The sequence below is a fragment of the Fukomys damarensis genome, unplaced genomic scaffold, assembly GCF_012274545.1.
Source record: "Fukomys damarensis isolate Sample0158 unplaced genomic scaffold, DMR_v1.0_HiC HiC_scaffold_15, whole genome shotgun sequence".
NCBI classification, from domain to species: domain Eukaryota; kingdom Metazoa; phylum Chordata; class Mammalia; order Rodentia; family Bathyergidae; genus Fukomys; species Fukomys damarensis.
In genome coordinates this window covers 52,828,116-52,838,442 of record NW_022900927.1, presented here as the reverse complement: position 1 = coordinate 52,838,442, position 10,327 = coordinate 52,828,116, and the positions used below count along the sequence as shown (strand labels likewise).

General features: G+C 37.2%; 1 protein-coding gene across 1 annotated transcript in view; it reads left to right on the top strand.

The window, feature by feature from the left end:
• Epyc (epiphycan) overlaps positions 1 to 10,327 on the top strand; it is a 29,717-nt gene that overhangs the window by 10,107 nt on the left and 9,283 nt on the right. Inside the window, exon 2 of the mRNA XM_010633351.2 lies at positions 9,331 to 9,514. Within this exon, the coding sequence (XP_010631653.1) occupies positions 9,331 to 9,514 (184 nt within the window). The remainder of the gene's footprint in view (positions 1 to 9,330; positions 9,515 to 10,327) is intronic.

Genomic DNA, 10,327 nt, shown 5'->3' with positions numbered 1-10,327 from the left:
CTTCGATAATGTTTCTAAACCCTTAGCCAAAGGGATTCCCCTAATATTATTTGGAGACAGAACTAGATGATATATTTCATAGGACTAAGATATTGGGAGTCTATTAAGTTTCTGGAGAATAAGGAGATGATGCTGAATAGAGTGCTGATATAGCACTGAATAGATTGAGGAAATAGAAGAACTTTCTGAAAATTAAAGGTAGAAGACGGCCATCGTCTGACAGCAATAAAAGAAAATTAAAAAATAAACATGTGAGCAAAGAAAAACATACCGAGGCCCCCCAAAAGTCAAAGACTAAAGAATGTGATTAATTGGAGTTGGCATCATGTATTGTTGCTTTGTATGTTGTATTTTTCACTTGAAAATTAAAAGTTTGGGCCAGGGATGTAGCTCAGTGGTGCAGCACCTGTCCAGGAAGCACAAGGCCCTGGGTTCCATTCCCAGTACCAAAAAAGAAAAAAAAGCCCCTAAAAAAATTACAAATTGAATTTTTGAATAAAAAAGTGCTATTTTTAGAATTATAAGCTTATGAAGAATAACCATACAGCGAGATACACAGAAAAATAAAAACTAAGAAACATTTGTATGTCCTAAATACATGATTATCCTAGCAAGCATGTTAACATCACGTATTATGATTTTATGCTATTTTGCTATAAACAAAACTCTGTTAACTAATTTTGATATTTAACTCCAAGGCATTTATTCATTTTATAACTTTGTTAACTTTTACGTCATAAATATTGAGCATTATTTTAGTAAATTTACTCAAATTTAATGGCACGATATTTCAGTGAGCACTGCAGCAAATAACTAAGATCATACAATGATTGTGGAAGCGAAATTTGAAAACATCCGAACAAAAATAGTGCGTCCATTTTTTTTTTCTAAACACAGAGATATGTACTAGATTAGTCAACCTACAAAATATTAAACTCATTCTTTCAATGTAATTAGTAGTGGACAATAAAAGAAAATAAAAATGTTTGTTTTGGGACAAATTATAATAGTAGCAATAATAAACAACTCTGAAATCCAGTGTAAGTTGCTTTCCTCCACGTAACCCTTAAGAGTTCCAAGTCTGTTTCATACCGTAACTTCACTATCTTCAACTTAGGACCTCAAGGTTCCCTTGAAGTCCGGTGATCCTTAGGGTCTTGCAGGGACAGATTTGGAGAAGAGGCAGAATGAGGAGAAACTATCCTCACTCTTCACTAATATAGCGCAGCTGTGCGGTCTCACGTCCTCCCCTCTTCCACGTGCTAAGGCTCACTACATGAGCAAACTCAGATTAAAACAAAGTAGAAAATGCATTTTAGCTGAATGCCTCGTAGAAAAACCAGACAGATCGCTCATACAATTCTCTCACCCGTTAGGTTAAACTAGGCTTAAGTTTCATTCTGATACAATAATCATGTCATAAAAATAAAATAATTACAAATTCTTATTTTATTTTGCGATCCTTCTACATCAAATTTTTTTTTTAAAGTTGTTAAAGTAAAGAAGAAAGTCAGGTACCAAGTCTTCCTCTGTGGGCGCATGGCCTTGACATGGTCTTTAGCCTTCAGATTCAGCAGCTGAATTTCCTATGGATGATCAATAAAGTTGTTAAAGTAAAGAAGAAAGTCAGGTACCAAGTCTTCCTCTGTGGGCTCATGGCCTTGACATGGTCTTTAGCCTTCAGATTCAGCAGCTGAATTTCCTATGGATGATCAATGGCGATCACATCAGATCTTAAGGTGGTGAATGATGCCAAGAAAAACTCATATGACTCTTAACGTATGCGTAGGGAAGTTCACTTATGAATTCATAGTGTGAGTGGTCACTTCACAATGATGAGAGTGCTTGCTTCCCCTGTCTAGATTTCTCTGTTCTCAGAAGGAGGGTACCAAAGAAATTAATTATTTAACAGAGTCTTGCTTGGCTTAGTTACATAATGACATCTGGTGAAACCTTCTATGTGCCAGAAATTATTTCTTTAGTGTATTGTCCTTGTTCACCATATTTCTTATTTCTTTCCTCCAGATAGCGCTGGCCACAACAGCAAACTATTCTTCTATGAGCCAAGTTTTTTAGACTTTATCCTGTTGAATTTATTTGTTCTTTCTCAGCTCTTTCATTATCATTAATGAGCAAGACTCAAGGGTGAGGACTGGCTCCTAAGGTCCCTGAGGACTAAGTTCCTCTCAGTGCATCATTTTGAGCTCAATTCTCCAATGGGTGAACAATTTGAAGGAATTTCAGTTCTTAGCTGGTGAATGCTGTGTGACTCTATCTGTGACCCAACATGTATCTACAAAACATGAACTTTTTTTCTTGCTCTAACAGGAGCAATTACATCCTCATTCCTCAAGAAATGTCAAAGAGTGAATGGAGAGCTCAGTGTGTACACAATTTTACTTTGTCTTTCTACAGTGTGATGGTCGTGGGTGTGCATACAGGCAAAAGAAAAATTAATGAAATTTTCCCATGTCTGCCTAAGTTGAAATGCTTAGTCAAAATTGTGAGGAGTATGTTGGACATAAAAGAGGAGATAGAGAAAGAAAGAAACCTAAGTGAGGACTGGTTAACTGATGGCTTACAGTTAAGATGTCCAACATAAAAACAGCAGATTGCACAGATCCAGAGAGCATCCGTTAGGATACCACGTGAATACCGTCCCTGGACACATGTAGTGGAGAGGCATGAACACTGGGTGTTTAACTCTATCTGCCCATCAATAACAGACCTAGATGACATTCTTGGATCAATAAGAGATTCCCAACTCAATTTTATTAAAGCAGGTCAGAACACTAGCTTCCTTTCATAATATGTTTACTCCTCGATGAAAGTCCATTAGTAGATATGGAGACACCTGAGATAACACACATTTCATCTTCATCTTCTCTTTCTTGAATTTTGAGCTATGTTGCATTATTTTTTTATTCTGATAATCAAGACATTTCTTACACTTCTTGAATTTTTAAATAATGACATTGTTTACCTGTATTGATTCAATGATACACATTAGAAAACCTACTGACTTTTATATGAACTGGGGTAGGAACTGCAAATACAATGGTGAAAAAGAAAATACATAGTATTTCCCCTTACACAACATTAAAATAGGTAACCGTTAGTGTTATGGTTTGGGTCTAGCTGTCCCCGCAAAGCCTCGTGTGGTCATAGGCTTAATCTACAGTGTGTGTAGCTGGAATTAATTCATGATGCAATGCTAGGCTCGAGGGCACTAGAATTAAGGGTTTGGGTGTTACCCACCCTAAGTAGTCTGAATAAGATAGGGAGACACTGTTAAATATCTCTTGTTGCCTTTGCTACCTTGTGTGTATCTTCTCTGATGTCTGTTTGCCATCCCAGCCTCAGAGTCACCTAACTATGGACTGAAATCTCTACAAACTGTAAACCAAACACACCCTTTCCCTTTTAACTTTGGACTTGAGTATTTTGTCTCAGCAATAAGAGAAAAGTAACCAACACAACTATTTTGTGCTGTGTACTAAATAATTCCAAATTTTGGAGGCATAAAGCAATTTACTTGGTTCATAATCTGAGGTCAGTGTGTGTGTGTGTGTGTGTGTGTGTTTGTGTGTGTGTGCATGTGCACGTGTGTGTGCGCATGTCTGCTTCTGGTTCATGCTAGGTTCAGTACAAATAGCTGCTGTATTAGTTGAGAACTGGCTAGACTAGGTTGGCCTGATTTGAGATACCTCTCTTTTCTGGGGCTTGTTCTTTCTTTAATCTTCCAACACAGATCTCTGGTTTGTTTCTATAATGACAACAGCTCTCTCTCTCTCTCTCTCTCTCTCTCTCTCAGAAACAAGAAGGACTCAAAGAAAACAACCGGAAATTTGCAATATTTCTAGAGGTGTATCCTAAAATTTGACTGACAACAGTGTATTCTATTGGCTAAAAAAAGTTAAAATGCCAATCTAAACCCAAAATTCAAGAGAAGAGAGGTTAGGCTTTACTTTGAGATTGTAAGACTTGGAATGTCACAGTGTAAATGAACATGTATCCAATGAAGAGAATGACCAAAAGATTTTGTTCTAATGGCATAAATGCAATTATTGCTGTGGCAACAAGAATTCCTCAGTATCAGGGAGCTATCAAACATATCTGTCTAAGTCACGTAGACCATGAGAAGTTTCCTTGAGGACATCAGCCTAGAACTGGATGCAAAGGATAAATAAGCAGTTAATCTCAAAAGCCAAGCAAAGAAAGGTGTTTTTGTCTAAGGAACTAGGGCATGAAAGTGTCTAATAGGAGAAGAAACACTGAAAACAGAAACAGATGATGATGACAAGTGGAGCTTAGTTAGACATCCCAAGAACATGGTTTGGAAGATGAAAACCAAATGTGTAGGACTCTATAAGTCAAAGAATTTTGATCTTATTCTAATAATCAGAGCCAATTCTTATATGGTGCCTACCATATGGTTGGTACATATATATATATATATTTTTTTTTTTTCTTTTTTAAGACAAGCTCTCACTATGTATTTGAGACTGACCTGGAACTCACTGTATAGCCCAAGTTGGTCTTGAACTCACAGAGATCCTCCTGCCTCAGTCTCCCGAGGGCTGGGATTACAGGCGTGCACCACCACACCTGGCTTGTACATATTATTCGAATATCTTTATATGTATTCATGTTTTAATCCTAGCACAGCTTTATTTTTATAACAGGATTTTGAAAATATAAAATCTGTCAATGTTATTATACTTCTGCAAGGTCAATGTTCTTGTGATTCCTATGAATAATAAGAGGCCATGAGATGAATTTGGCCTTGGTTAACAGGAAGCATTTTGTCTTTCTAAGGGGCCTTTCTTGCTCCATAAATCCTGGAGGATATTCTAATATGGTATAAGTAGACATTTATTGTACCCCAGGCAATAGTGGGTGATAACTTAGATTTTGGTGTTGGTGGCAGATACATAATGGCATAGATAGATGCTTAGGAAATAATATCAGCAAGAAAGATATACAATTGACCAGACCTTAAGCTTAATGCTTGGTGTACATTCAATCTGACTGTTTAAATATCATGAAAATTGGCAAACTTTCCACCAACTACAAATTTACTCCTTAGCTTGCTGATGTTTTCACGTATTCATGAAGGTAGGAATCAAATCTGGGTAATCTGAATTCCTTCGTGGCATTTTTTTCTACTATACAAAAATTATCATTGAGATCCTCGTTGGGCACAGATACAGATTAAGTGTTGAGACTAAATTAATACCTAGATACCAACAAAATTCAAAAGCTTCATTAATTCTACAATGCTGAGTGGCAGCAAGTGGTCTGTGACTGTCTTCAGGGGTTTAGGCAACATGGGTGATAAGAAGTCCATCCTGAAGGCTCTCTGGCAGCCAAAGTAATTGGGAAGACTTGGGACTCTAATTTCTGAACACATTTGTTTTTCATGGTTTAACTGCAAAGCCAGTAAATGTTCTTATTGATAGTGAGGGTTTTTTCCCCATTCAGTTTATTGGTCCATTAAAAGCAAACAATACAGTTACGTCTTGGTTCTTGTTTTGATCCATATCCCTGCCCTCCCTTCACCCCCTCCACCCTTCCCTATTTACAGACTTTATTTCCATTTTTCCCTTTTATCGTATTTTTTCTTTTCCCTTATTTCCTTTCCCCTCCCTTTCCCACTTCCCCTTTGGCCATTTTCTTCCTATTTCTTCCAATTATACCATTTGAACCTTATTTACAGTTTTAATTTTTCACACCAGAGAAACTATTTGGTATTTACACATGTGTTCCGTTTATTTCACTTAAGAGTATAGCCTCAATGTGCATCCATTTAGCTATAAATGTTTCTAGTTTCTCATTCTTTATGGTTAAGTAGTACTCCATGTTATAGAAAAACCACATAAGTTACATGTGCTTTTTGTTTGAAGACAAAAAAAAATTGTCAAAATTATTTTTGACTAAATACATTGCTAATTAAAATGATGCTGAGTTTTTGCTATGGACAGTCGATCCTGCCGATTATCAGAAAATGAAAACCTTAAATATTTTGAGGTAGTATTGATAACAACATTAATATGTTAGTACAGTCTGACACAAGAAATGCAACAGGATTATTTTATATCGAGAGGCTTTTATTCCTCCAGAGGGCAGAATCTGAGTCTGAAACAGTTCAAAGTTTCATCAACCCCATTTACCTGTAGATTACATGAGGTGCTGGGCTGCCTGCATGGAGTCCAGGCTGAGGAGAGTGAGGAAGCCTAGGCAGCCCTTGGGACTTCTTTTCTCGGAAATTAGCTCTACAGGTGAACATCTTCTAAGACCTCACTCTCCCAGATCTCTCTCTCTCTCTCCCCTCTCTCCCTCCTCCCTCCCCTCCTTTCAGGTATTGGAACAGTTGTCATTTCTGGCCTATACTCTTTCAAAGGTACAAAATGTACTCCTTGACCATAACCCAAGCCAGACACAAGTTTACCATGACCAAAGCCAGACAGTCCTAAGGCCAAGTGGGAATATACACTTTTTTCTTCAAATCAATTGACTTAAAGAAGTTCCTTCCTAGCACTAGGTCAAGAAGATCAGCAAATGCAGTTATGTCTAAATCAAAGTGATGTACTGTAAAGACCTTTCCTGTGTGGTGTTTGTAATGCAGAAATACAAGCAACAGTTTAACACATCAATTCATTAGGAAACAAGCAAGAAAAAAAAAACAGTGTCGAAGGAAAATGAAAGGAGAAAAAAGCTCTGAAAGAATGAATACATATTTATATAAAATGCTCAATGATATTTAAATTTGAGAATTATTGATTGCAGCCTGTGAGTAAGGGATAGTGTCCATCTATTTGTGTTCAGGTCCAAATTTAGGTTTCTACAGCACAAACAGAAATCTGCCATGTGGACAGACAGGTTCTCATGATCCCTCGGCCTCATTCTTTTTCATGCATTGCTTCACAAAGTCATGCCACAGCGTGAAGCTTGGTAAAAGAGGACGTAATGCAGATGCCCAGATAACTTCTACATAATAGTAAGAATAAATGTGTTTACAATGCAAAAGACTCTCCAGACACAGGACAATGAGGCTATAGTCTGCAATTTTGCTGAAATGAATGGCATTGCTTTTCCTTGGATTTAGAAGTTTTTGCTCATTTTATTTTCAAGCAGGCATGAACAAAAACAGTTTCTGATAAACACCAAAGCTGTTTTACCTCATTATATTGGATGACAAGTGAGATCTTGCAGCTTCACATCAAATCAGTGGAAAAACAATTATCTCTGAGAAGTATGTGCAAACATTTTCCTACAAAGTTAAAGATTTAAGGCAATGCGTCTGGAATGCATTTCTCCCTGTAGGCTGCCTCCATTCCATGAAACATCTGTCTCAATTTCCGCTCTTTTCGGAGCCTTCCTTTTGTTTTTCTGCAAATCCATTTCTCTTCTGACCCTACTGATGGAAACCGTATGTCTTTCTGTTTAAAGAGATGCCCCCAGTCTTCTCAGCTGGAGATTTTTGGCCGATCTTTACAGTATCTTTGTGCATGGCACCTAAAATATCAAATGCAGATGAATCTTTGCTTTGTTTTCTTATTTTAAATGTTTTAAAGTAAGCATTAGCACATTCATTGATTCTTCTCAGCAAAATCCCTCCAGTTAAACATAGAGCTGTGAATTAAATATACCTTGGACAAGAAACAATTTTCTTTAATTATGTAGCTCAGAAAGGACTTGTTGATTGCTTATTATGCAATAGCCTAGAGGTATAAAGATAGAAGAAAACATGCAGAGTTTCACAGCTTGTAGACTTGCTATGCATAAAACTCATGAAATGATTGCAATATGTGGTAGGAAAAGCTGAAACAGACTTTATGGAAGAAAGTTCAGAACTTCTTATAGAGCATATTTTCATTTGTTAAGTGAATGTTTATATTCAAATTTGTGCACTTAAGTGAATATATAGTCAAATTTATTCATTTTAAGTGAATATATATATATTATATATATACACATATTTACATATATAAAAGCAGTATTACATAAAAAATAGAACTATAAAATCCTATGGTCATCTAAAATTTCCAGAAATGTATTAGACCTATTAAATACCTATTTCAAAGATGAAAAAAGTAGTTTACTCATCATTTTGGTACTAAATAATTTAGAAAATAATTTCTCTTTCATTAATGAATTCCAATAAAGAAGATGAAAAGAACCAAGAGTCTATATCAATAAGGTCAAAGGAAAATCCGAGATTTCTTGTAGCATGGGGAGGACAATCGATCACGAAGAGTGGGTCCTGGATGTTTCTGCCTGTACTGCCTTGAGAAAATTCACAGCCCAAGCCTAGAAGCTCATCAGAGAGGAAGACATATAGTAAGAAATAAAACAGGAATAAATACTAAGATAAGGACAAGTAGCTGAAAGTGAGGGTATGTTCTAAATGCAAAGTGTATTCATAGAAGCAACAATTCATCATTCAAAAATGCAAACACCAAGAAAAAAGAGAGAGTATAATCTAAAATTGTGCAGCTGGGTGTAGTGGAGAATCATAAATTCAAGCTCGTCCTGGAGAACTTAGCAGCTCAGCCATACCCTATCTCAAAATAAAAGATAAAAACAGTTGAAAATAAAAATTGCAATCTGAAAACTTTCCGAATGTTTTTGCAATTTTATAAATTTGTTTTATTGTCAAAATTCTCCAGAGGGCAAGTTCAGCATAAGTATTTTTGTAGTATTTGTTATTGAAATAACATGGAAAATATCTAAGAAATTATGGGTTATATTCAAATCATACTATCTTAGCATCACTATACATTTTATTTTAGTAGAAAGAATACTTTGCAATGCATTGCCCTGAAGGGAAGCATAAGATTTTGGGAGGGAAAAGAACACCTAAATCTAGGAAATGAAGGTTTAAAAGAAAATAGTACTCATCTTATTACTTCTCATCTTCTAGGGAGTAGAATTATGGCTGGAAAGAGATGGAGACTTTTGGAATTTACTTTGCGTACTTCTTTCACAACGATGAACCTTTTTTGTAAGACGTACATTATTACAGAACAATAAATGAGGTTCTTTAAAACCTATGGGATGAACAAACATACATGAGAGGGGGAAAAAATAGCATAAAGACCGAAAAAAAGGTTTTGAAAACAATTCCTAAGACTTCAGAAGTAAACTTCATCAGAAACAATAGTAACAGTCACTTAATCCACATGTGCTGCCCCAGCTGTCTGACCAGATGGAGCGCTGAACTTCAAGACACCAGTGACATCTTGTGGCAACGATGGATGCTTTTAAATTTGTCACCGCCACGCAGGATGACTGAGGTGGCCTGGTTGTCTTCTGCTTCTTTTCCAGGTCAAAAGGGTAACAATGATGCCTTCGGGGAGCAGAGAGTTCCCCACTCCAGCTCCACAGTCGGAGGAGGTCCTAGAGGAGGAGGAGGAGGAGGAGGAGGAGGAATCCACCCCCAGGCTGATAGATGGCTCTTCCTCACAGGAACCAGAATTCACAGGGGCTCTGGGCCCACACACCGACGAAGGTCTGGTACACCAGGGCTGAATTATAATTGAGTCCACTGTGTCCTCTCTGCAAACTGCCAAGCTCCAAACTCCACAAGGATCCGCATACGGTTACAATCTTCCTCCGAACCTACCTTTCACTCCTTCTTACTTTAACCAGCTCGCACCTCATCTGACCACGCACAGATTTCTCACTCCTTATTCTTCATAATCGAGCAATTTAAGAGCTTTGCTGTAAAGTTTATCCTCCCTCCAACTGCCTCCTAAACTGCTACCTGGCTTCTAGCTTCGTTACTCTACAGACTATCTCACTTGTCTCTGATGATTGTCTCAAGAGCGATCCAACAGTGAGAACTTCTTTTCCGTTTTTCATCTACATCTGAAAGCTTGCCAGCCTTGGCTTATTTCCCTTCTTTTAAAACTTATTCTTGGGGCTGGGGATTTAGCTCAGCGGTTTGGTGGCCTGCCTTGCAAGTGCAAGGACCCGAGTTCGATCCCCGGTACCAAAAATAAAATACAATAAAACTTCCTCTCCACTTGGCCTCCATAATAATTCGCTATCCCATTTTTTGTCCTTCTCTCTGATCATTGCTTCTCCATTCTCTTTACAATTTACCTTTCTGTACACAGCTAATCAATAGTGAAGGAGGGGCAAGGGCCTGGTGTGTGTGTGTGTGTGTGTGTGCACGTGTGATATAGAGAAAAATACTAAACTGATGTGTTAAGATATAGCACAGCCGCACAAACTTCTTTGGATTGTTGGCTTCTCTATCACCAAGTCACTGGCATGATTTAGTTCTAAAATTAATCTAAATTTGAAATTTTATCTATGC